At 41.7% G+C, this 27,870-nt stretch overlaps 1 protein-coding gene across 5 annotated transcripts in view; it reads right to left on the bottom strand.

Annotated features, from left to right (window-relative positions):
* The window catches only part of ehmt1a (euchromatic histone-lysine N-methyltransferase 1a), a 31,524-nt gene extending 7,107 nt beyond the window's left edge, over positions 1–24,417 (bottom strand). Inside the window, exons 1-18 of one of the 5 annotated variants that reach the window (XM_088302627.1) lie at positions 23,711–24,417; positions 19,621–19,750; positions 18,332–18,414; positions 17,050–17,224; positions 16,810–16,946; positions 11,260–11,403; positions 10,858–11,123; positions 10,696–10,761; positions 10,503–10,591; positions 10,282–10,391; positions 9,952–10,074; positions 9,515–9,616; positions 9,253–9,357; positions 3,522–3,676; positions 3,087–3,254; positions 2,438–2,582; positions 1,631–1,708; positions 1,404–1,519 (exon numbers count right to left, since the gene is read on the bottom strand). In XM_088302627.1, coding sequence (XP_088158753.1) covers positions 1,404–1,519; positions 1,631–1,708; positions 2,438–2,582; positions 3,087–3,254; positions 3,522–3,676; positions 9,253–9,357; positions 9,515–9,616; positions 9,952–10,074; positions 10,282–10,391; positions 10,503–10,591; positions 10,696–10,761; positions 10,858–11,123; positions 11,260–11,403; positions 16,810–16,946; positions 17,050–17,224; positions 18,332–18,414; positions 19,621–19,750; positions 23,711–24,052 — 2,534 coding nt within the window. In that variant the 5' untranslated portion in view covers positions 24,053–24,417. The remainder of the gene's footprint in view (positions 1–1,403; positions 1,520–1,630; positions 1,709–2,437; positions 2,583–3,086; positions 3,255–3,521; positions 3,677–9,252; positions 9,358–9,514; positions 9,617–9,951; positions 10,075–10,281; positions 10,392–10,502; positions 10,592–10,695; positions 10,762–10,857; positions 11,124–11,259; positions 11,404–16,809; positions 16,947–17,049; positions 17,225–18,331; positions 18,415–19,620; positions 19,751–23,710) is intronic. The other 4 variants (XM_088302645.1, XM_088302636.1, XM_088302653.1 and 1 more) reach the window with 4 other exon arrangements.
* Positions 24,418–27,870: the final 3,453 nt, after the last annotated feature.

Here is a 27,870-nt window from a genome sequence, read left to right as displayed (position 1 = left end):
GAACAGGTGTTGCACTGTCTTCGGGGAGAGGGGCAGGTGGGTGTCAATCTTTATGCCCACGTATCTCGGTTATTTCTTCTGACAACTCTGACTCAGTGAAGAAAAGAGACTGGTCTGACGGTTGTCAAGCTTGAGTGCTGAAAGTTCAGTGGCAGTATTGGATAAGGAATGGCAGGTAATGGCAGCCTCCTAGCTTGCCTCCTCATTCGGTTTCACAATGAACTTTGTAGGGCTGGGATAGAAAGGTCAAACAAGATGGATAAGTTGACCACAAAAAATAGGCCAACACTGGCCAAACCCACAGGTACTACGTTACGGCATCCACACAGACATTTCCAGCAAATGGGTAATGCTCCTAGTGCTGTCAGCACAAACTCATGACCGTCTCTTAGCACCAGCTATTAGCAGAAAGTTGATAATGCAGTCAAGCAATCTAATACAGTAAGTCATTCATCTTTTCCCTCTCAGTGGTCGCCACAGCGATAATATGTTTGGAACACACATATTCGAGAGCCTGCTGACGTACTGTGTCGCCACCTGGTACAGCGGCTGCACTGAGGCGGACAGAGTGAGGCTCCAGAGGACAGTCAAAACAGCGCAAAGGATTATTGGCTGCCCTCTCCCCTCACTGTCGGACATCTACGCCGCCCGGTGCCTCAGAAGGGCTCTCAACATCGTCAAAGACAATACCCACCCAAACTCACACCTGTTCGACCTGATGCCCTCTGGCAGGCGCTACAGGTGCATCAAATCGAGGACCAATAGACTGAGAAACAGTTTCTTTCCAAGAGCCATCTCCATTCTAAACTCTCACACACACACACACACACACACACGACCACCCGTACCTTGCAGAACAGCAACGTGATGTGTTTTTATATACCCTATTCAGTATTATTTCCCATTGCACTAACTATTCTCTTATTTATCTAATTTATATATTTATCTGAATTATTGTTGTATTGCACTGGAGAGGGGAGCTCTCTAATCTCGTTGCACACTTGAGTACAATGACAATAAAGGGATTTCTGATTCTGATTCTGATTTTCACACCATATGCCCTTCTCGACCTATCCATCTTCTTCACCGCGAGTTATTCAAAGAATAGAGCCCAAATGTTGTTCGAAAAGTATGTAAGCAGTCACCCCAATAAGAAAAGCAAACAAGTATTGGAAAAAATATGCATCCATAATAAACATAATCACAGCTATTTGATGTGTAATCAATTCAAAGCGTGGTGTGGCAAGCAATTCACACCCCCTGTACAGTATACAATATTCAGTGAGATATCCTGTTGGATTGAATTGAGAATTATAAACCTAGAACCACAAAAAAGAATAACGAAAATGTACCCTCCACAAGTGTATAAGCGTATTGTCTGAAAGCATTTAAGATTGTCTCACCTCAGTCCATTTTGAACAACTCGATTCTTGCAGGTCCTCCAACATGAGCAGGCATGGTTACACTCAAAGAGCAATGGAGGATCCTGCTGACACAAGTCCAGCAACAGACGGCCTTCCTATGGACACATAAATTTAGTATAATTGCTACTGATGACATAATTAGAGTTGGATGTTGCATGTGCACTCCATAAAACTAAAGAAAAGATGTTGTTAAGTGTCAAACTTACACTATCATACCAACATTGCAGACTGAGCTGACCACAAGTACAGGTACTGGATGAGCAGTCATCTGTGCAACTGCAATGCTACATGAGACAGTTAAAGAGCTATTACATGAACTATGAACATGAAAAGATGACCTTGTTTGTCGGTTTACGCTCTCACAAGGGGAAAATCTTAAAATAAGGGATTTCGCTCGCATCCAAGATTATAAAACTCTGAAAGATGTGGCATTACAATTAGTGTTAATATTCACACACTAATGTCCATACAAAAGTAAAGTCATGCCAAAATAGCATTCAAGATGATCAAAAAGCAAAAATTGAATTTTTTAAATATTGTAACAAGCACACCTTATTTTGTTTGGTAAAATTTTCAATTTGGATTGGCTAAAGGAATTGTGTCAGAATTTACATGCAATTGCATATGTCTATTTTCCTCCGCTTATCCAGAAGCGGGTCGTGGGAAAAGCGGTTAAATTAGGGATGGCCTGACTTCACTGTTTCTGGCCACCTGTTCCTCGAGGACACAAAGGTGTTTCAAGGGCAGATGAGAGACATGCTTCCTCCAGCCTGTCCTACGTCACCTCCTGGTTGAACATGCATGGAGCACTTTACCAAGTTGACATCCAGAACACATCAGAAATAGATTTTTCTCCCTCCTTCACTCCCTCTATCCCTCTTCTGCCCTCGCAGTCTCTCCATCCCAAACCAACCAATTGAGACAGGTGCCATGTCCACACCGTGCTCTTGTTCTGTTCAATGAGTTCTCCATTTTTATTATTAATTCTCCATTATTCAGTGCCAGAATCCTACCTGCAGATGAGTTATGTCCTTGTTGATGTTCACTGGGGAAGTGACACAGTTGTCTGGTATGTATTTAAAGTTTCCAGGATATGGCTCGTTGTCAACACCATTAACACAGTTTATGGGAACTGTCTCATAGCCCCGAGAAATGTCCCTAAAAGAGGGAAAAGTTACACAGGTATCATATGAAGAAGTGACATTAAATTGTCATACTTAATCGGTACCAAAATGGAAATTCCACAAGTTCAGCCAAACAAACAATAGTCCATATACAAATTGCTATGTATTGTTGTAATGTAGGTAATTTGCAAAATAATTTGATAATCTGATCATTTTGTTAATTTAGCTACTTGCAAGTGAATCTAAAATTTTGAACATGTTCAAAATTTCTTTGCGACAAGAAAAACCGAGACCATTAAAATTGTTGGCGAATGTCTTTGTCTTTGTGACCTTGAATGAGCCCTGACAAAACAACAACACACAATATCAACGTATACTGAACCGAACTATATGGCCACAAGAGCGTGACAAAAACCCAATTAAGGATTTGGGGAACAATTCCACAGCAAAGAGAAAGTCATTAGTAACATATTTTGTTCTGTAAACTGATTTTCTTTTTTTTATTACTAAAATTATCATTTCAATTACGCGCACCTACCTGATAAGCACCTTCTCGCTAAGAGAGTCCCGGTTCCTGCTGGCATCAAACAGCTTTTTGCTTGCGTTAAGGGCCACCCATACCTTTGAACCATTAATGCAACAGTCCAAAGCAGTTTGTCCTTCTCTGTTCTTCTGATTCAGGTTCACTCCATTTGACAAATACAACCTGCAAATTAAACAGGAATCTAAGCACTCCACAAACTTTTACACTTGCAATACGAAAGCCAACAAAAAATGTCAACTTGAAAATATTCCAATCAATCTACTCCAAAGTTGATCAGCTTCTTTTGGTTGTAATCACCTGAACACAAGTTGTTCTATTTCCTCAAAATAAATAAATTCCTATACAGTACTCAGCGAGGCCTACTTATTTTCTGTTTAACCTGAGTCAATTCCAGTGAATTTCCAAATAAAGCAATAATAGGATACTCACATCACACATTCCAGATGGTTTTCTCTGGCAGCCACATGAACTGGCAGGTCGCCATGGACATTGACCGCATTTCGGTCACAATGTATATCCAGCAAGGCCTGGGTGATATTCGGACACCCCGATAAAGCTGCCCAATGCAGGCAGATGTTCTGTTCCTGTGAACAGGACAGTATTCATATCGATCACATCGTCTATCCATAATAACCATGTTAAGAAAAGAAATCATTCTATAATTTTAAGATGTGTCAGAAAAGTGCTCCCCTTCAATGTGAACTTAACGTACAGAAAGACTGCAAAGAGAGCCTGTGGCTTTTGCTTTTGTGAGTGCGCTGTAGAAAAGGCTGCTCAGAGACTGCGACACCGGCTCCTTTAAGAGGGCGGAGTTTAGTGCTCCAACTCACGTAGCGTGGGCGTGCGTGTGTGTATATAGGAAGGAGGAAGTGGCAAGAATCGTGTCAGTCTGTCTATCGAGCTAAGTTTGAGTTGTAGTCCACATTTTTCCTGCTTTGAGTTGTGCGTGAGACAAGTAAGTTACAGCATTAATAACACTGTTCGTTTGTCTGTACAATCCACGTTTCACTGCTAATTGGTAACATGCAATGTTCAATGTTTATTATTTCCCTTTTAGAACCACACGAATAGAGCATCAAGAAATGTGTACTTTGACTGCAACTTTATTAAAAGACGAGAAACACAAGACCATATCCTCATTATTGGAGTTCTAACCGGACTCTCAACATCGATTTGCATACTCCTCCCAGCACGAGTCAATTACATATTTTTCAATGGTCCTTCGAGCCGGATGGCAAATCGCTGTTTGAAGATGCAGGACTCAGAATTAGCAGCACCTGGCGGCAAACCTAAACGATTGACAGCGGTGCCTTCCTATATGTCTGATTATGATTTGAGTGGGCCAGGTGCGCTGAGTAAATTCCGAAGACCAGCTGCTCCTACTAGAGCATTACCAGAGGAGCACGTAGCTACTGAGCGCTCAACTGGTAGATCCCCATCACCACCGGTTAGCCAAGGTTTTGACACGGGGAATTTGGGGGATGTTGAGCACGAGCAGGGGTCTCAGCACTTTATGTTGCAAACCACCAGGGGGCAGGATTTCAACCCACTCAGTGAGTTTAATGCCGCCCTTAAAGAGATGCGCCAAGAAAATGCTGAACTCCGCAAACAGTTTCAGAGCCTGATGACTGCCTTACAGTCCAATCCTCCTCCTACCCTCCCACATCCAGGCACATCCCGCAGTGGGTTTGACGGAGGCAATCAACGCCCGATCAGGAGCCAAACGGACAATCCAGCCCACTCACAGCTACAATATCAGGCACGCGGGTCGTCTGGAAACCTGATACAGGACTTCTCACAAGTCAAAGTTTCACAGCCACCCCCAGATCAAGGATATAGTACATTCTACGCAGCCACACTCCCGCATAGTGTGTCTCGTGCTGACATGTATGGCCAAAGGCCTCCCGCTCACTCATTCAGAGCTAGTGACCCACAGTATGAAGATTCATACGCTGGCAGAGATTCAGCCTTCCCCCGAGTGCCCTACTCTCATGTTCCACAGAGAGAGACCACATACAGAGGACCAAAGCCCACCATTCCCAGCCTCACATCACCAGACCCCAGAGGGTTCGCACGTATGAAGTTAGCCTTAGAGAATTTATTACCGCATGACGCCACTGAGAGATACAAGTACCAGATTCTCACTGATCATCTTAAGTGTGAAGAAGCCTCACTCGTGGCTGACTCTTATTGTAATTCCAGGCTACCCTACACAGATACGATGCTGGCTCTCACCAAGATGTATGGACAGCCCCACAAGCTTGCTGTGCAACGGATCGCAGCGCTAATGGATGGTCCAAACATACGTAGAGGTGATGCTAAGAGCTTTCGTTTATTCGCTCTCAACGTGCGCTCACTAGTGGGCATGTTAGAACAGCTGGGTCAACAAGGTCAGGTTGAATTAACCTGTGGCTCTCATGTCTCGAGGCTCTTAAGTAAACTCCCCCACGACCTCAATGCCAGCTTTAAAAGATTCATCCATCCACTTAGAGTTTCCATTCCGACCCTTTTCGAATTTGCTGATTGGCTGGAATATGAGCTAGAAGTTCAGGAAGACAGCATTATGCCCCCCAAGAGAGACGCGCCGTCCAACAAGAGGCATGACAACAAGCGCGCTACTAAATCTTCAAGTAAGTCTGCTACTATCCTCTTGAACACTGAGAAAGCTTCGGGATCAAGCTCTGCAGCAACCCCACCTGCCTCTGGACAGCCAGCTGACAAGACAAATATGATGGAAAAGAGAAAGGCCTACTGTCCATATTGTGATAATGACAAGCACTTCCTGAACAGCTGCTCTAATTTTAAGGACTTGACTAGGGAACAAAAGGTGACGTGGATTAAAGTCAATAAGAAGTGCTGGCGTTGTGGACGCAATCATCAAGCGGCAAAGTGCACGCTCAAAGCCCCCTGTAAGGACTGTGGCAGGAAACATCTGCTTGTGCTGCATGACGTGAATGAGAGAGGAAAGGAGGAGGAACAAGCACCGCATTCACCGCCAACAGGAAGCTGCCTCGTAAGCACAACCAACAGAGTCCTGTATGCAGATCGCCCAGTCTTCAACCGGAAGGTGTTGCTGAAGATCAGCAAAGTCTTCCTGAGGAACGGTGACAAATCCTTGGAGACATATGCAATTCTAGATGATGGCTCTGAGCGGACAATACTGCTCCAGCCTGCTGCCAAACTGTTGTGCCTTAAAGGAAGAAAGGAGGTGATGGCTCTCCGTACAATCCGACCAGGACTGGATCAGCTCCATGGAGCGTCAGTTTCATTCACGATTTCGCCAGCTGACAGCCCTGAAAAGATATATACTATCCCGAATGCCTTTACAGCCGCTCAACTGAGTTTAGCAAAGCATTCTCATCCAGTTGCCGCACTTAAGCAGAAGTATAAACATCTGTCAGGTTTGCCTCTTCTTTCAGTGAATAGGGTCCAGCCGATGCTGCTGATTGGTGCTGACAACACGCACCTCATCACACCTATAGAGCCAGTCAGATCAGGACCACCTGGTGGGCCAGCAGCTGTGAAGACACGCCTTGGATGGACTTTACAAGGGCCAGCCCAAGCCATCAAGTCAAGCCCGAATGTAAGTCACTGCCTTTTTACGTCCACACCTTCATCCACAGAGCTCTTCTCATGCGTTGAAAAGTTATGGCAGATGGAGGTGCTTCCCTACCGTAGCGAGAAGCTAGCAGTTCGGTCAAGACAGGACCAGGAGGCAGTTAAATTACTTCAAGAACAAACGGTGAGAGTCGATATCAATGGCGCTAAGCGTTATGCCACACCCCTTCTTCGAGTGAAGAACATGCCTCTCCTCAAAGCCAGCCCTGTAGCAGTATTGCCACTCCTGAGAGGCATAGAGAAGCGCTTAGCCAATTCCCCAGAACAAGCTGCTGTCTACAAAGAGGAGATAAAGAAGCTTGTAGATGCTGGCTATGTCGTGAAGTTGACAGACTACGAAGTATAGCACAGCCCAGATGCGTGGTATATACCGCACCATAAGGTCCAACATAATGGGAAAAATCGGGTGGTGTACAACTGCTCATTCCATTACCAAGGTTACAACCTTAACCAACTCCTGCTACCAGGTCCCACTCTCGGGCCCTCCATGCTAGCTGTTCTTTTACGCTTCAGGGAGCATGCCGTTGCCTTCAGCAGTGATATCCGGAGCATGTTTCATCAGGTAATGCTCCTGCCAGCAGATCGACCCCTGCTGCGATTTTTATGGAGAGACATGCAGCGGGACCGCCCACCTGATGTGTATGAGTGGCAGGTGCTCCCATTTGGAACCACCTGCAGCCCCTGCTGTGCAACATTCGTGCTGCAGAAACATGTCACTGACCACAGCCAACTGGAAGAAGATGTACGTGATGTCATCCACAAGTCCTTCTACGTGGACAACTGTCTCCTTAGTCTCCCTTGTCCAATAGCAGCCAAGACTCTTGTAGACAAACTGCGCTATCTTCTGGCTGAGGGCGGATTCGAGTTGAGGCAATGGGCAAGCAACGATCCCAGTGTCATCGAACATCTTGCACCAGACATGAGGTCATCCAGTTGTGAGCTGTGGTTCAGCCAAGGTCAAGTTGACCTCCAGGAGCCCGTACTTGGACTCCAATGGAACTGCAAGTCAGACTCTCTCACATACAAACACAGACACATTGACTGCACAGTGACTACAATGAGAAACATCTATCGAGTTTTAGCCAGCCAATATGATCCCCTTGGCTACATTGTGCCTTACACCACTCGAACTAAAGTCATTGTGCGCCGCCTGTGGGAGAGGAAGAGAGAATGGGATGATCCACACCTTCCACAAGAGCTACTGGAGAGGTGGCATGAATGGGAAGCAGAATTAGTCCACTTGGCTGAGATAGCCCTGCCTAGGTGCTACACTAGTCCCAGTCTGGATCAACCTAACTGTGCAAGAGACATTCATGTATTTTGTGACGCCTCTGAGCTGGCATATGGATCAGTGGCTTATCTGAGGACAGAGAATGCAGAGGGGGAAATTGAAATTGCATTCCTTGCAGCCCGATCACGTGTTGCACCCAAAAAGCAACAGTCTGTGCCACGACTAGAGTTGTGTGCCGCCCTGACAGGTGCCCAGCTCTACAAAGTTATTAGTACTGAGTTAACCCTGCCCATACGCAGTTGCACCCTATGGTCAGACTCCGCAACGGTCTTAACCTGGTTGAACTCAGACTCGTGCAGATACAAGGTCTTCGTGGGTACACGTGTGGCGGAGATACAAGAACTGACAGAAGCAGGTGCATGGAGATACGTGCCCTCACGAGACAACCCGGTAGATGATATAACCCATGGCCTCACCCTCCAAGACATCAGCCGAGGCAGAAGATGGACCCATGGCCCTACGCTGCTGAAACAAACTCCTCGTGACTGGCCCAACCTACCTCCTCCACCTCACCACGTCCCCGAAGGTGAGCTAAAACCTCATCTTGTGCTAACTCTGTCCAGTTCTAGTCTTCCAGATCCTCTTCAATACGAGACATGGGACAGTTTCATATATATATATATATATATATATATATATATATATATATATATATATATATATATATATATAGATATATATAGATAGATAGATAGATAGATAGTCCACACAAACACTTCACAAAAACAAACAAATACTTAACTAGCAGTCACATCTGTGTGATTTTGTACCATGTATATTAAAAGAAGGCGATGTTCAATTGCGATTCAAAATTTCTTCTTCATACAAGGGAACAAAATGTAAACAATAAACAAATGTGACACCCTCACCGCAATCAACAGTGTCTGAAATTACCTTGTCTCTGATGTTAACGTCTGCCCCGTTTGCCAAATAAATCTTGAGTTAACGCTTTAATTTTTGTAATATATACATATATATACATATATATACACATATATACATATATATATAGATAGAGAGAGAGAGAGAGAGAGAGAGAGATAGATAGATAGATAGATAGTCCACACAAACACTTCACAAAAACAAACAAATACTTAACTAGCAGTCACATCTGTGTGATTTTCTACCATGCATGCTAAAAGAAGGCAATGTTCAATTGCGATTCAAAATTTCTTCTTCATACAAGGGAACAAAATGTAAACAATAAACAAATGTGACACCCTCACCGCAATCAACAGTGTCTGAAATTACCTTGTCTCTGATGTTAACGTCTGCCCCGTTTGCCAGTAACAGGTAGAACACCTCTTTGTGTTTGTGTTCGATTGCCCAGGTGATGGGAGTCCATCCTCCATCATCCTGCTCAATCACAAGTTACACTAATAATGTAAAACTACTTCATATTCAAACACATAGTTCACTAATTACCTCTAAGATGTACGGTTGAAAGCTGACAGAGCTGAGTGTTTTAAACGGTTACGGTGAGCAACTATTGAATTAAATATGATGTTTCTACCTGACAATTGATGTACTTGGATGTCCTGGAGAGCAGATGTTGCACAATGTCATAATGTCCCAGTTTAGATGCCAGATGCAGACAGGTGAAACCCATTACATCCTGATGTGAAAATATGATTAAAAAAACGGAACAACTGAAAAGACACGATCATATGTAAACTAGTTCATTGGAAATGATAGCAAGAGCAACTTAATAGATCTGGAAAAGGTTCAACTTCAAAATACAACAAACATTTTACTTTCACAAAATGTTCAGAGCAATTACAGGACCAAAGGTGTTTGAATGGGACAATCAAAGAAAACCTGTCATGTTACAGTATACAATCGTTTGTTAGGAAGTCAACAATAAATGGGCTTTCCTTATGTCGAATGTCCGCCTGGTGTGTGAGTGCTCATGTGTATGTGTTCAAGTAAGTGTGCTGTGTCAGAACTTACCTTGTGGTTAATAGCGGCTCCAGCCCTAATCAGGTACTTTACCGTCTCTAAATGGTTATTTTCGCAAGCTGCCATCAGGGGTGTTCTCTGCTCTTCATCGAACATCTCCAGGTTGGCTCCAGCCTATAAACACACACACATAGCTCATAACTCAAACAACAAGTGTTAAATTTCCGAACCACTACATAAATATTAACATGTACGGGTTGATGAGGTGTATGAGCAATCTCGGGGGGGAAAAAATTACGGTGGTGTTTTGTATCACATAATTAGTGTGTGTGCGTGTGTGTGTTGTAAAAAAAAAAAAAAAGAAAATGTACTGCTTCTAACCTGGATTAGCATATGGCAAATTTCCTCATGCCCTTCAGTAGCAGCAGCATGTAGGGGTGTTCGTTTGTTTTGGGTATCCATCAGAGTGTTGGGATCCTTTCCATCAACTGCTGTAGACAAAGTTGCTAGTTGACACTAGGCATAATGGCACTAAAACACTCAGTGAGACCAAATAGTTGGTGCCGCTTGTAAGACGAGGAAAAATAATATATTTAAGTTACCTAACAGATGAATAACTCTTTGGAGTTCCCCTTCTTCTGCAGAAACATAGAGCTGTCCGCTAGGATAATTTTTTTTTGTTGGTTTCAGGCTACAAAAACATGAAGCTCAATGAATTGTTTATTCTGAAGATGAAAAAGCATCCAAAGGAGTGGATGTTTGCAAAATGATGAAATATTTCAAATGCAACCTTACTTTTCATCATCTAGTTCCATCAGTATATTTTCTAGTGATTCGATAGGACTTCTGCTTGCATTGCCACTGTAGCAAATGAACAATTCCAAAGGAAATTAGATTCTTATGCCTTTTGTATTTTGTTATGTTTTTCATTTGGATGATTAAAAAGAAAATGTTTACCTGCTGAAGTTCAGCTCTCTATTCCTTTGTGGTTCACAAGTCTTTTTAGCTCTGAGTATCTGTGTAGCAGGTTTTGGCAGAGGAGGTGGAAGTGATGGTTCTCTATATGATCTTTGGAGGGAGGGTGAGGGTACCGTGACCTCTTTCGCGCTGCTGGCATTCTCTCCACAATGGGGACAAAACCTGCAATCCTTTAAAACTGAGGCACAATCCCTGTGAAACCGGTGGGAAATGCTACCATGGGGCTGGCACTCCATGAAGGTACCCTAAGGAACAAACAGCACAGCAAATGAATAGGAATAAGCAGGAAAATATCCATATTAAATACGGTATAGTCAATATTCACAAGTTAAGATGGGAGTGCAACCACAGTATTTTTGTGATGCTCAGGAGTGCTCTCACCACACTACAGAAGAGCCCACAGCCAGGGCAGCAATGGTGTTTAACCATGCTGGCCCTGTGATTCTCACACAGAACCAGCAAATGGACCACATTGGAAGGTCTCATCATTTCATGCTTTATCACATCTCTCTGACATCGATTCAGCTGAGGAGAGAAAACAAGACGTTGTCTTTGATCCAAACTGTTAAAAGTTCAAATACACTTGAATATTACCATAAATAATGACCTTGAAAAACAAATATTCATTCAGTGTAGGGCTGCACAATATATTGGGGGGAAAAAATCTATATTGCAATATTTTCACATGCAATATGCTTATGACAAAGAGCAATAAAGCAATCATTTTCCTATGGAATTGTATGCTTTGATCTGAATTTGACCAGTAGGACGCAAACTCGAATGTGCATCGCCACCCAATAGTTAGACATTATCTAGGAGAATTACAAGAAATTCACTAAAAGCACATCAAGCGTGATTATTTTGCCGCATGAAAAAAAATGTACTTTTATTAAATATAAAAATGGGATTCCTTTAGGTACATGCTAAACATTGCAATAATATCGATACCGCTGTAGCCAACATCCATATCACATATTGCATGTTTTTCTAGTATCGTGCATCCCCTAAGTCACTCCCACCTAAGCGCCCCCAATTATTGCTCTGTTATTGGACTTCTGTGCAAATCAAGGATTGAGCAAAACAAAAACCATGTTCAAAAATAAGGGTATCCATGCGTTCATTTGGCACTAGGACATCTCGGCTGGTGGGTACCGGTGGTTAGGGATGCCGTGAAGCTGAACAAAGAGTCCTATCTTGCTTTTCATACCTGTGGGACGAAGGTAGCAGCAGGCCAAGTATTTTGAAGATTTGTTTGTTGCTGACACAGAAACTAGGAAATAGTTTTGTAAGGCTATGGAGAATGACTTCCGAGCGGCTTTGAAGAAATTGTAGTCCACCATCCGCCATCTCAGGAGGGCGAAGCAGTGCACCATTAAAAATATGGATAGTGTGACATTGTGAGTCGTAGGTGGAATACGTCAATGAGCTCAATTCCATTGACATGCTTTTCAATCAAGAAGCAGAATCTGGGTATTCTAAAGTGGGCTGATGAGATCCGGCCGAAGTTTCTCAAGGATGGGAATGTGGTGGGACATGTTGGCTCACATGCCTCGACAATGCATGGACCTTGGGGACAGTGTTTGTGGATTGGAAGACCAGGGGGGTGGTCCTTCTTCAGAAAGGGTACCAAAGAGATGGTAACAACATTACCTGGTAAGGTTGAATTGGGGTTCTGGAGTGGAGGGTCTGTCAGGAAGAGGAATCTCAGATTCAGGAGAAGCACTGTGGATTTTGCCCTGGCCATGTAAACAACGGATCAGTGGAGCAACCCCTGGAGCAGGGGTTCTTCAATCATGTTCCTCGAGGGCCGGTGTCCTGCCCGTTTTCTATCTCCCCCTGGTGCAACAAACCTGAACAAGCGTTATCTAGCTTTTGCAGACCTTGCTGATTATCTGATTATTTGAATCAGCAGTGTTGCAGCAGTGAGAGTTGGAAAGCCTGCAGGACACTGGATTGAGGACCCATGCCCTGGAGAGTATGTGGGAGTTTGCCCAACCAGTCTACAAGTGTTTTTGGACTGTGTTGCTCAGGGATTTCTGCGAAGGTGTGCTCCTGGAGTCTGGGGTACTGGACCCACAGCTACGAGTCATTCGGTCCCTGTACAACCGGTATCAAGACTTTGGTCTGCATTGCTGGCATGAAGTCTGATTCATTTCCAGTGAGGGGTAGAGTACACCTCAGCTGCTCTTTGTCACGGATTCCGTTATTTTTACATGGACGTTCTACTTCTAGATGCAACAGACGTCTAGTTTGGTGGCCTCTAGATTAAATCTTTGCTTTATGCAGAGATTGTGGTGCTGTTGGCTCCATCAAGCTGTGGTGTTCCAGCCAAGTGTGAAGCAATTGTGATAAGTATAAGCACCACCAAATCAAAGATCACGGGAAATCTTTTTAAAAATGTTAATAGTTGTAAAATTATTATAATATTGTTTTATTTTATTGACAGTTATTTAACTTGTTAAATTAATAAGAAACTAAGTTAAGACAATCACAGCAAATAGTTTTCAATCATAAAATAATTAGTGCTCTATAAAATGATATTATTTTCAAATAAGTGTGAATTATTTTATTTATTAATAATAATTATTAATTATTTATTAAGCAATATTTTTTTTAATAAATAAAAAACTGTTAAATATGTGCGTCATGGTGGACGACTGGTTCACACAATGGCCTCACAGTGCAGAGGTGCAGGGTTTTGGCCTTTCTGTGTGGAGTTTGCATGTTCTCCGCGAGCCTGCGTGGGTTTCCTCCGGGGACTCCGGTTTCCTCCGCCATTCCAAAAACATGCATGGCAGGTTAATTGAGGACTAACTTTGAGGACTAAATTGTCTCTAGGTTTGAGTGTCAGCACGGATGGTTGTTAGTCTCTGTGTGCCCTGCGATTGGATGGCAACCAGTCTTGGAATTCAAGTATTTGTAATTTGCATGTACTGGCCCTTTAACTGACAGTTCAGTTGACAGTGCAAGTGCCAGAGCGGGTGTAAGATAAGCTGAAGATCATAATAACCTCAAGTAACCTTATATAATCAGTTTGTGTATTTCTAATCATGTTTTTATACACTAATTGCATTAAGATTGCACACGCACACGCACTTACATTTTTGCTTTAGTTTCTATTTCCTTGCTTTCATTGTAAGCCATGATGAGCTATTTTCTGTTTCGTTATGAGTCTGCTTCAAGCTCTAATAAAAGCAGAGGCGGCGGGGCGGGAAGACAGGGAGTCCTACGGAGCTGCGAGCATGTCAACTGATCGCTCTCTGTCCCTCCCTCCCTGCCGGCCGGTAAAAATGAACAACCTTGCCTGGTTCCTTCTGGCCTCGGCCGTCACCTTTAGTAAGTTATTTCAGTAAGCTAAGCTCTCCCAAACGGCGTCAGGGCATTTAAACCTGACAGCGGGCAAGGGAGCAAATGAGAGGCAGGGAGAGATAAAGAGAGAGAGCACTGTGACTATGCAAATTGGGGCTGCCACATTTTGGTCGTCGACCAAAAATCACCAACAGTTGTTGCGATTAGTCGACTAATTGTTAATTGTGGCATGTAGCGCTAGCAAGCAGCGGCTCTTATATGACCATAAATAGCTTAAATTCTTTAAGGTATGTAGAAATTAATAAGATGATACAACATTCATCCTTGATTGAACTTTGCAGCCAGTACCGGCAATACAATACAACTTTATTGTTTAGAAATGATGGTGAGGCTTAAATTGAAGGCAATACTGTGGCTTTAAAATTTTGGGCTGTAAATGTTTAGTGTATTTTAAAATGGAAGCAAAACTCTACACAATCACTAATACTACAAAACTATCTGTGAATACATAAAGAAATACTTGGAAACTATTTGTTTCAAATGTAAAAGGTTGTAAACTCAGTACGGTAGTAAAGTAGGAAAATGCACTGGGCGTAAGAAAACTAAAATAAACACTTTTTAAAAACAAACATTTTTTTAAATTTGGTTTTTATTTAACCTTCATCCAGAACATTTTGCTTTTCTTCACTAGTTTGCGTAACTTAAAAGTACTTCATCGATTTACAAAATCAATGCACAAGGTACACACAACAACAAAAAAAACGTTTTGCAGCATAATGTAGTATATAGCAACAAACTAAATTATGCGTTATAATTTTATGTGATGTTAATTAGGGCTTGTGGCATATATGTTTTGTTACTTTGAGGACTAGTAATTCTCAGTTCATGAATGCATCACTCCGTTCGGTAGAGAAAGCGTCTCACAATCTTTCTCTCTTTCTCCTTCAATGTCAAACACGGACCAACACACACTGTTTTGGTTATTAATAAACTTGAGTTTGCAGACTGATGCCTCCTTAATCCATAATAGACGCTACAATATGTTAACAAACCATAAAGGACATCTTATAAGTGTTGCATCAAGCACACACCGTAACCTGTGTGTGCTAACTATAGTTAGCTTCCAGACACTATTGAACATGTCATAAATGAATTCTTGGTGATCAAGAATCTTTGTCGTGCTGCAATGAAAGGGACGTTTGCTGAGGGTGAAAGACTTTAAAAAGACGGAAGGACGAAAGTGTAAGGATCGAAGGTTGCGGTAAAATAGGGTAAAGTGTCCATCTAAGTAATTTTGTGAAATATCCCCACTTTTGGACTCTGTTGCTACCGCTAACACGGGTTTGCCATGAAACTCAACTACCAATAATCCTTCGGTTTTGCATCACGGACGACTCAGAATACCACAAATGAGCATGTGCGTTGCAGACAAGACATTGAGAATAAGCATTTATTTTTCGCATGGTGTTGCCCAATCAATTCTTTTATTATTATTATGGTTTTTTTTACATTGATGCATATTTTAAGCAGATTAGATCGATATTATATCGATTGTTGATGAATCTTTACATCCCTACTTTTCACACCCCTGAATTTGATCCATGAGCCCAGTCTGAGCAGCAGCAGTGTCTATTATAATTCAATAAAATACAGAATATACCATATTTTTGCGGTCATAAGACGTCTAGCGCTAGCATTAGCTCGGCTGCTGCTCGCGCTAGCTCGGCTGCTGCTTGCGCTAACTAGTGCCAGCTCCCCAGGACTCAAGAGATCGTTGCCAGAGGTGAGGTAAAGATGTCATGAAACTATTAGGGATCATTGCCAATAACAATGACTCTAACCAATAGAAGGTGTCTGGGCAATAGTCTTCTAGACAACGTCAGGGGAGGGACTTCACTGGTCACCACACTCCTTAGAGTCACGGTTTCAAATCTAAACCAAAAGAAAACTCAGCATACAAGCAAACAATGAAACAAAGAAATAAGATTAACACAAAACATGTATCTCTCATGCCATCTATATACCCAAAAGAAATAAAAATAACACAAAAAGATTATAGCAATGGCTTCTTGGGAGGCACTCAGACTCAGCCAATAACATGGCTGTTTAGAGAGATGTGCTGTTGTGCTTGGGGCTTTTTGCAGTCTGTTGTCTAAACCTGGGACGTTTCTTGCTTTCAATAACATAAATGATAAGACAGACTACAACATTGTGGACAGCTGCCCTTTTGTCCAGCTTTCTCCTACACCATCACCCAAACACAATAGTCACATAATGTATAAGTCACAGTCAATTTTAAGCATAGATGACTCAGACTTTGTCCAGCAGGGTGTGCTAACATGCACTCCGAACAGCCCAATGAGTAAACGGGTTGATAGTCGCAAGTAATGCTTAGTCCATATAATGGGCGCGTCGCTTTAAAAGGCGCTTTGATTGTTTTGGGGAAGATTAGGGACTTTAAAGAGCGCCCTGTGACCCGGAAAATACGGTACATCAATTTCAAATACTTGACAAACAGGTTGCTTCTGGATTGATCAAAGTATTAATTCGAAAATTTGTTCTAGGCAAGGTGGAAATGTCACTCCAAGTATCCTAAAGGTTTCACTCATGTTTCGTTTTTACCGTTCCATCTGCGCTCTCCGTGGCCATACAGGTCTGATCCTGTTCAGACAATCTTCCGCCACAGGGAGGAATCTCCATACGACAGCAGCACAATGGTAACTCTTCAGTTAGGTCTGATTCTGTCACTTCAGCAAGTTCTGGTCAAAATACAAAGATATCATTAATATATGTAGAAAAGTGATTGTACTTGTACTATTTACGGAACATTAATACAGTCAGTCAGTGAGATGCAACGGTTACCCGATGAGTGTGGTAAAAGTAGCTCTTCCTGACTTTTCAGATCAAGACAGGCTAAATTCAGCTCCGTGTATTCAACGTGGTTTGCTTCTGCAGATTGTGCTTCTCTTCTCATACTTGCTGCGTCTCCCGATTTTGTAATCATAGAAATGATCCCATCTACTCCAACATGGCTCATCTGCACAGTGTTGTGAGAGAATCATACTTTTTATTGAAAACAGAAATGTGTGTGGATAGGAATACAGGGTGGGGGGTGAATGTGGCGCTAGCCTTCAATTTAATTTTCATCTATCTATCCATTTTTAATAACTCTCATTCTATTCAGGGTCACATAGAGCTGGAGCCTATCCAAGCTAACAATGAGAAAAAGGCAAGGCCCTACACTCTGCACTGTTCACCAGTCAATCAATTACAGATACATTCACAAAGTTACTGAGTGCAAATAATAAAAAAACAAAATTATTGGTCATAAAAAAAGCAAATAATTCTCAGGGAGAAACTTGAATTACAGGGGAAAATTGTTATAAGCCTTTTTGTTGACATGACAAACTAATAGTTCACCCCCCCCCCCCCCGCACCAGTACACCATAATAACAGAATCAGGTTCAGCACCAACAAACCAGCAAGCTGTGACTCTGAACTGTAACTATACAGGGTCAAAACATTGGTAGACGCCACTGAGATCATAAACTCATGAACAAAAAGGATTATTTTAAAACCTTCAAATACATTGAACACAAGACATTAAACCCTGAGAATAATTCAGTTCCGAGCAATCACATTTACAAAAACAATCACTACAGTTCTTTTTGTGAGTCCGACATGGACAATGAATTCAACGGAAAAGTCAAAATGGAAAATGCATTTTAATAGAAGTGTCATTGAAACTTACGGTGATAAAACTCAAAGAACACTTCACCAAATTAAACAAATTCAAAAATGTGGTATCAGAAACTTGGCTTGACAATGAAAAAGAAGTGACATGGGACTACAAGGATATTTGCAACAAATGGGGAGAACATAAAGGGAGAGGTGATTGTGATATATGTGGACAGTAACATGGATAGCTTGACAAACACCATGGATGCATCATGGAATGTTTAACTCTTGAAATACATATTCTGAGTGTGCGAGTGCGAGTGCGAGAGACATCTGCGCCAGGAGCCAATGTGCATGTCTGTCAGCCAATGTAGTGTAGTTTTGATCTTGTGAAAAATATTTCAGAAAAATAAACTTTTTAGGAAACAAAAGCATTCGTATTATTTATCAATGTGCAAAAACTCACCTTTTCTGAGTGTTTCAGGGGCTTTGCTTTCTTTTTTGGGACAAAGTTGTAGAGTCCCATCTTCCTTTTCTTCTTCTTCACAGCTATGAAGAAACATCATGCATGTAAGCAGCCAATGGGAAACACACTGGTGATTTATTACTTGAAACATTCAATTAGTTACTACAATTCAATAAATGCTGTGATGGACTCTAAGGCCTAGCTCCATAGTGGGTAAAATTGTCAGGCAAGAACATGTGCTAATGGGACACATCTGCTGGAAAAAAATATGATGATAAAATAGAAGAACTCTTGACTAAATAAGCGAAATAATATTGAATGAATGTTTAAGGCTATTGCATTTCACTGACAAGGTATTTAAGTACTTGTGACACACAGTGGTGCCTTGAGATAAGAATGACCTGAATTACAACTTTTGAGATATGAGCCATCATTCTGATATTTTTTGTCTGATGGCTTGCGAGCACGGACTTGAGATACGTTATGCGGGCAGTTAACGAAACTTAACATATTTTACAACTGTTCAAAAAAGAGGCTTCAAGCTGTTCAATGTCGCTCCCAGTTGTGTATTAATTGTATTCCGTTTCACTGAGGTTTACCAGAGCGTCCAAAATTCATAGGAATTGGGTTTGTAGTAAGTTGCGAGAAATAATATCAAGCATTTCAATATTCATTTTAATTCCTCTTCTCTATTTTATTTATCTATTTTTTAATTTCTTTATTTATATATTATTTCCAATTTTTTCTTTCGTTGAACAGTTTGATTTTAATTGCTTTTATTGATGTCCTTGAAGGTCTTGAAAGGCGCTTGCAAATTAAATGTAGTCAATATACTGAAATTCAGTAGTATTTATTTACACTACATCCGAGACAAACTACTACAGAAAGGTACATTCTCTTTCCATTACTTACTCATAATGTACCTTTTTAAGTTACAATCGCTCTTCTAACAACAAGATACAATTTATTCTACATTATTCATGTTAAAAATGGAAAATTTAAATATCAGCCAAGCATGGATTGTGATGTCGCCCAAAGGACTTGCCTGAATCTGTTTTCCTCGAACCCGCACACATTAATTCGATAGCGGCACTGAGAAAATCATTCCTACATTAATTTCTTATGTGATTCAACACTCTAAAATACACTAATCACAGGAGCATTAATGTATTATCAGAATGCACACTCCCTCTTTAATTAAAAATGCTCATGTCCTCTTTGTGAAGCAAAATTTATCGTGATATCTTTAAGGCATTTATGTTTGTTTTAATACATGAAAAAACAACAACAACCTGAGTGAAGTTTGGTGGAGATGAAGGCAGTTCTCTTTTCACCATCTTTAACACAAATCTCTGTGACCTCAGGTGATGCGCAAGTGTTCATATCAGTCAAGTCCAACGTTGTTTTCGTTTCAGCAGGCTTAAGACAGAAGACAGCAATGAAGATACATTACTGCGTATAACAATTTCCCCAAAAAACAGGTTCCCTACATTGAAAGACAAGGTCAAATGTAATACATTCAATAGATTTAATGAAAGAAGGAAGGTGAGGAAAAAAGTGAAAATGAAAAACATTTTGGATCCACAGAATAAAAAAAAAAAAAGAAGAACAAATCTCAAAAGTCAAATGCCTCTAAAGTAGGAAGTAGAATTTCAAAATCAACCAAATTTTTCAAGGCAAAACATCCTACAAATTTGGATTATCTCAATGAGTGTGTTTAATTTTTTGAGTTTTCAGCACTCTTCAAAATACACAAAGAAAAAACAGTACAATTTAGGGTTGGGCGATAAACCGAAAATTTACCGTTACCGAAATTTAATACACTGACGACATCATTTTGCCCATGTCGGTAAATTCGGTGTTTAAAAAAAAAAAAAAGAAGTGTTGTCTTTTTGCGGCTATGTTGATGCCCCTTTAAGACGGCTACAGCGGCTGTAGGTCACGTGACGTGACTCCCCTCAGCAGAACAAAAAAAAAAAGAAAACAGACGCTGTCGTAGCTGGCGATTCAAATCTGGCGATTCAAATCCAGAAGCGGCTGACACGGCTGAAGACGAAGTAACGTTAATTGAAGTTGTTCCTGTTGCGCTTGTCCCAAAAAAAAATTCGACATCTGACGTTTGGAAATGTTTTGGGTTCCATAAAGACGATGTTTGAGCAAAAGAACGAACTACAAAGTCCGTTGTAAGCACCCAAAACAGCGCGTCCAACCTTTTCTTTTTCACCACTCACAACACAACCATGCTGTTGACTTGGAGCTTGTGCTGAAAGTTCAAAAGGGAGAAGCAAGGTTCGACCAGTGACAACAGCCCATAACGGAGGCGACGCCATACGAGAGAATGTCTAAGAGGTGGACGCGATAGCCTAGCACATGGCTAAAGATTTAGCTCCTCTAGTTACCGTGGAGCGCATAGGATTTAAACGGCTCTTGAAAGTAGCCGACAAGAGGTACGGAAATATTTGTCGCAAACCGTACTTCCCAATATGGACAACATCGGGACGGGAGCTTATACATGTCAAGCATTTTGCATCCACATCCGACTTGTGGTCGAGTCGCAACATGGATCCCTGTTTGAACCGGACTGTGCATGACGAAGACGACAAGTGGCGACCGCGCACCAGAGTACTCGAGATGGCACATTTTCCCGATGATGCACACTTGTTTATTTGCATTGACTTTTTTCCCATTTTATTTAGCATTTTATTTGCTGACCACACTAGCTCCTTTACACATGGCATTATTTATATTGTTTACAAGAGACCTTTACACAAATCTAGGCCTTTGCACATCGCATTACAGCACCTCGGCGCAATCTACTTGCACAAAAGATTTTGCGAGAGGTACTCCTTTTCTCCTGTTCTTTGTGACATTGATCAAGTCATGCAAAGCAAGTTATTTGGAATGTTTATACAAATGATTTTTGTACTTTTATTTTTCATTGAAAGTAATGTGTACCAGTTGGTCAATAAAAAAACAGTTAATATGCATTTCCTGCATTTATTTTGATTTTGGTCCACGGGTGGAAATTTATTGTGCATTTATCGTTATTGAGGTAAAATGGCTTAATTTATCGCGATATTGATTTTAGGTCATATCGCCCAGCCATAGTACAATTAATATCGCTTCGTAACAACATGGTTGAAATTAGGGATGTACGTATAGCCAAACGTCAAAATGTGATACCACAATATGTACCTCACGATACGATCATTTTCCACAATATTGTGGGGAGGTTGGAAATACTGTATAAAAACGCACAATATTGTAAGGAAAAAAAACCGCATGATATTGAAATAAAAAACACAATACAGGTGTTGTGTTTTGGTACATCATAACAGCAGTGACAAAGAAATAGGATTGGCCCGTTACTTTAATGTATCATGTAACTATTGGCTAAGGAGCTAAAGTATCATGTTCAATTTAATTCACAATACTGAGTTTAGCTGAAGCGGGCAAAAAGTCAGTTATGAAAGAGATATGTTGCTTTTAATATTGTAACATGACAACAGCAATACTGTGGCAATTCCAATACTGCCGTTATTTTTACAGACCTGGTTGAAAACACTCCATTGAAATCGCTGCTCTCCAAACCCAACTGTTTACAGATTACTCCAGGGGTGTTCAACCCCAATTCTTGAGGACCCCAAACCAGCATGTTGTAGATGTCTCCTTCCTCCAACACACCTGATTCAAATGATCAGTTTATCAGCAAGCTCTGAAAAACCTGATCAATCCTAATCATTTGAATAAGGCGTGTTTGAGGCCAGAGACATCTAAAACTTGCTGGATAGTGCGACCGTAGGACTGGATGGACACCCCTCCTGGAGCGCAGGAGTATTGGTATAGGGCCATTACTTTTCAATTCAAGGTATCGATACTCGCAACAGTAGACGATATCAGTATCAGCCATCCTCTTGTGACCGTTTTATGATCAGGAATGAAAGGCAAAACATGTCAGACTGATTCCAATTAAGAAACAAATTCTGTAAATACATGTATATTTGTAAGATTTATGTTACTACTTTGTAGAGAATGAATCTGGCTGTCACTGTTTTACAAACAACCACAAATCACGGTTTAGTCCAAAAAAAAATAGGGCAAAATATAATCAAACAAATGAGACAGTTAAATATGACTATCTACGAGTAACACACCCACACACTTATAAACTTCATGTGTAGTGAACTAATACTCTCTTACAGCGCATGCATTAGCGTTGACCACCCACCTTAGGACTACTTTATCTTTTTAGCTGACTCATTGTTGCCATAGTGCATTCATATTTTACAGCCTTATTTTGAATTATGAGTGGAATGCCGAGCATCGGACATGGCTAACACTGGTATTTTCTCTTGATATTGATCCAGTGACCATTGCGATACATTGAATTATTGTCCCAGCCCTAATATGACCTACGAAAGGCTGTAGAGACTGTGGATAGGCTGGATGTGGCCTGCAGGCCCTACTTTGCCCAGATGTGGTGTAACTCTTTGCATTCAACCATGAGGTCAGTTCAGTGGCTTGAGAAAAAAAAAATTGAGAATCAAATAACAACCTCTGGTGCTCATCTGAGAAACACACCAAAAATGTAATACACACCTCTGTATACAGCTCTTAATCACAAAAGTCTGAAATGGCTTCAAATGCCCACAGTCAACAGATATTAATGCCATTCCATGTTCTTAACCTACAGGAAGGTACATTAAAAACTTAAAAAAACATATCAATTAAAAAATCTGGGGGAAAAAAAATGAAACCTTGAGAAGAGGCCGCAAGAAGGGGAATCCCCTTCTAGGATGATGTAATTCAACACAATATTGTGCTGTACTATGTTAGTGACTGAGTGAGTGAGTGACTGGAAGATAAACACTTAAGGAGAACAAGATCCAAGATGGCCAATTTTTCACCAACAAGCTCAGTTTATATTATTTTTGATCAGGAAACTGAAATTGGATGTCATTTTCTTTTTTTATCTTTTCATTTTGGAGAAATTAGGAAAGAAGGCCACTTGAAAAACGCTTACTTTTAATGAGGAGTATGGCCACGCCCTCTCGACTCACTTCATGTTTCGCTCAGTCATTGGAGGGACCGATTACAAACACTCCATTAGAAATCAGCTCAAATATATCACTGCGCATATTATCACTATAAGTGTGATAGTAGCGGTACAGCTTTTCAGCATGTCAATATTATGAAACTCACTCATGCAATTAAATGTTTATTCATTGAACATTGAATGTCCACTTTCTTTCCAAAACGCAGTGGGCTGAAATGATCAATTATGAGACACAAACGTCAAAGACAGATCCATTCATCAGACATTTGTGGGATTTAATATTATGCTCTACTTTCTACAAAAGCGCTTTAGTAGATTCTTACCTCATCTCCACGTGTACTTGCGTGCGTATTTTCAGAAGACGTGACGTAATCATTTCTTGCACTGGACGTTTGGGCGCCTGAGCTTCCGACGGATGCTGTAACAAGTTCATCATTCCGAAGAAGCTGAGCGTTCAGTTGTCCAGTTGTGCAAAGTAGCAGGCAGCCTGGAGATCCAGACCTTCTTAGCGGAGCGCCACTCGGTCGTGTGCTGACTATGTGAAAGGGAGTTGTTTTTACTCTTGACCTCTCATTTTGCTTGACCCTGGTTCTCACACCTGTCCCTAAATTATTGACTGGTCCCTCATCTGGCCGAGGACCTTCTGTGACTCCATCGCGGTCCATGAATCTCCCGAGGAAACTCAACTGCTGGTCAAATGAATTACCGCCTACAATTTGTTATACAAACATTTAATGTCCAACAAACGGGCGCACTCAAAACTGATGTTTGACGTCGCTCATGAAGTGAACTGTAGGGAAAAGTTGCACCTCGCGTCACCCTATAAACAACTCCAATAAAAGTAACATTCAAATGTTCTCACCGCTCTGCAGAGGCTGTGGTATGGCGAGTTACAGTTATGGTTTAGTTGTGAAATATTTTCTGGTGTTTTCCTTGCATTAAACCAAACATAATCAAGATCAGCGCATCTTTAATAAAGTTTTTCACACATGAACAGTTTCCAACTCTCTGCTCGATATGTATCCTTTCTTTCCGCCCTTTCTTCTTCTCTACCCTATTTGCTGTTTGGCAAGTCAGCGTTTAGGCACATTACCGCCACTTACTGGACTGGAGGATAGAACGGGGGAAAGGCAGCAAAAACAACTAAAATTAAAAAAAAAAAATCAACGGTATTTTAAAGCACTTTAAGACAACCACCGCTGTATACAAAGTGCTGTATATGGAGCAAAGGTAAGTCAAACAATAGAACAAATTAATAATGAAGACTGTAAAGGAACAAAAACATCAAAACCCCCCAAAACAAGTCTCATGCTGAGTCAAAAGTCAAAGATTAAAAGATTTAAGATGACTTTTAAAGATGGGAAGAGAGGTGGCTTGCCGAAAGCTTAGCAGGAGATCATCCCAAAGAGTGGGACCGGCAACAGAAAAGTCTCAGAGCCTTTGCTTAGTCCTCTGTACCTCTAGCGTCTGGTTCACAGACCTGAGGCACCGGGCAGGTGTCTAATGGGGGGAGCATCTCAGAGAGATAAGGTGGGTCGAGACCATTTCAAGATTTGAAAACAAAGAGAATCTTAAAAATAAATCTAAAAATTTACAGGGAGCCAGTGAAGGGACGCCAGAGTAGGACCTTTGTGCTCCCTCTAGTGAGTACTCGTCAAGAGGTGAGCAGTAGCATTTTGGACCAACTGGAGACGCTTGATGAGTCCTAACTGTAGAAACTATCAATGAACAATTGCAGTTATCTATTCCACTTTTCGGTGGAAGAGTCTGAGAAAATGGGCGGAGGGAGTATAAGTACACAATCAATAATTTAAAATAGTACACATGGGTTGTGACAATTAACCTGAATAAGGCTTGATAAATGTACTCTTTTGGCCTCTTCACTGTTTGTTACGTCAGCATACTTTCCAGATTGGATAAGAGACATGCAGTTTGTCTTTTTTCTACTTGTGTTCGGCTTTGCGGCAATCCTATTGAGCTGTGCAAGTACATCATTAAATCAGTGGTAGGCGTCAAGGCTTTCAAGGCCCTCTCTGCTGGCCTAACATAATCAAGAAATCGTGATCTTATTCTTCACATTAATGTGATATTATATCCCAGTGTTGTATTTTTAATGGGAGTTTTTATCCAATCAGAATTCAGCTAGCTCATGTTGGCACGCAGATTGCACTGATACCAGTAGCACACACTATTCGTCCGATGCCTTCAGATACAATTGTGCGGCCATCTGTTCTGTCAAAGTCAATGAGCTTTCAAAGTTGATAAACAGTTACGATAGCCAAGCAGATCACGAGCTGGGTACAGTGAGCCTTCTCGCTGGCCTGACATTGAAGATGATGCAACATCTTGTGATTTGATACTCACTCGTGAAGGGGCAGCTCAATGCGGAATCAACACACCCGGAAGTCGTAACTAGCGACCTTTCCAAAAATGTAAAACCATATTTATGCTTTTTTTTAAACCACAATGGCCGAAGGAGAATGTGGATTTAATTGCGGATACACTTGCGAGGCCATTTCAGAGACTGACCTTTCAAGGGAGTCATCCAACACTCACTGTATGTATATTATTTGTCCAGCCGTGATGTCATAAATGATGGTGTTATGAGGGGGATTCATTCAAGTAGGACTTCACTGAAAGCCTACGTGCGAAATGCACAACCCGCCACTGCATTAAACCAAGGCTCAGGTCTCGCTATTAACTGCAGAGTTTTTAATAGAGCCAGCGAATCCAATACAGCACGGCAGAATGACTGGAACCAAGAGGTGAGTTTGTTTTGTTTGAAGAGGGAACACAAAGCTCATCAAAGACATCTGCAAAACAACCAGCACTGATGGGGTCGAAAATCTGGCGGCTACACTCCAAAGCGGCAGATTTAACATCAGCACAGGAGAGAAAGATATTGTCATGTGATCAGAAATCACAATGTCCAAGGCATTTAAGTTTGTTCTGTTCTGACCAACAGACCCCAGACTGTGTTGCTCGGCCCCTAGACGTCCTCCACCCGTACGCTGAGCACCGGTTCTCCTCAAGGATGCGTGCTGAGCCCTCTCCTATACGCCCCCTACACCTACGGCCCACGGTAACAACACCATCGTCAAGTTTGCTGCCGATACGACAGTGGTCGGTCTGATCTCGAAAGGTGACGACACAGCCTATAGAGAGGAGGTCCAAAGACTGACGGCTTGGTGCGAGGACAACAGACTGCAATTGCAAAAACAAAGGAGATCGTCATCGACTTCAGGAGGAACAAGACGGTGCCGCCCACCTCTGCATCGAAGGCGTGTGTGTGGAGAGGGTCCACACGTTCAAGTTCCTGGGAGTACAGATCTCCGATGACCTTTCTTGGACACACAACACCACAGCAGTGGTAAAGAAGGTCCACCAGCGTCTGCACTTCCTGAGAGTCCTCAGGAAATTCAACCTGGACAGGTTGCTGCTGCTGGCCTTCTACCACTCATCCATCGAGAGCCTGCTGACCTACTGTGTCTCCACCTGGTACAGCGGCTGCACTGAGGCCGACAGAGTGAGGCTCCAGAGGATAGTCAAAACGGCGCATAAGATTATAGGCTGCCCTCTCCCCTCACTGTCGGACATCTACGCCGCCCGGTGCCTCAGAAGGGCTCGCAACATCGTCAAAGACAATACCCACCCAAACTCACACCTATTCGACCTGATGCCCTCTGGCAGGCGCTACAGGTGCATCAAATCAAGGGCTAATAGACTGAGAAACAGTTTCTTTCCAAGAGCCATCTCTATTCTAAACTCTCACACACACACACACACACACGGCCACACATACCTTGCAGAACAGCGACGTGCTGTGTTTTTATATATCCTATTCAGTATTATTTTCCATCTCACTATTTATTCTCTTATCTAATTTATATATTTAATTGGATTATTGTTGTATTGCACTGGAGAGGGGAGCTCTCTAATCTCGTTGCACACTTGAGTACAATGACAATAAAGGGATTTCTGATTCTGATTTAACACTGGTAAACTATTCGCGCTAACTAGGTCTAAAGTAAGTCCTTGTTCATGTGTCGGGCAAGTCAGATACGGTACAAAATTAAAAGAATCAATAAGGCTAAACAAGTCCTTTGACAATGTTTTTTTTGGACAACAAACGTGACTAATAAAATCCCCCATGAGGAGAATATGATCAAACTAAAGCCTGGTTTCAACAAGAAGATTTGAAGTCAATTAAAAAGTCCTTGTAAATGTCAGCGCATAGGGCAGGGACAGCAAGGCCTCCTTCAAAGAGAGTGGCTTCGAAGGAGGCGCGGTGAAGGATTCTATTACGATTACTGGCATTATTGTAAACACATACGGGACAGAATGTCGATAATTAAAGTTAGCAGGTTCATATTTACTGAATATTTTAAACATCGATGAAACAAGAAGCATTTATCAAATGAAACTAGAAGCACGGGTCACAAGAATGACTGGGATTGTAGTCCTGATCTTTACTGATTTATTA

Source organism: Idiotropiscis lumnitzeri, chromosome 1 (assembly GCF_059441095.1).
Source record: "Idiotropiscis lumnitzeri isolate Australia: NSW breed Sydney's pygmy pipehorse chromosome 1, RoL_Ilum_1.0, whole genome shotgun sequence".
NCBI classification, from domain to species: domain Eukaryota; kingdom Metazoa; phylum Chordata; class Actinopteri; order Syngnathiformes; family Syngnathidae; genus Idiotropiscis; species Idiotropiscis lumnitzeri.
The sequence above is the reverse complement of the archived record's forward strand: the minus strand, read 5'-3'. Positions and strand labels throughout refer to the sequence as shown.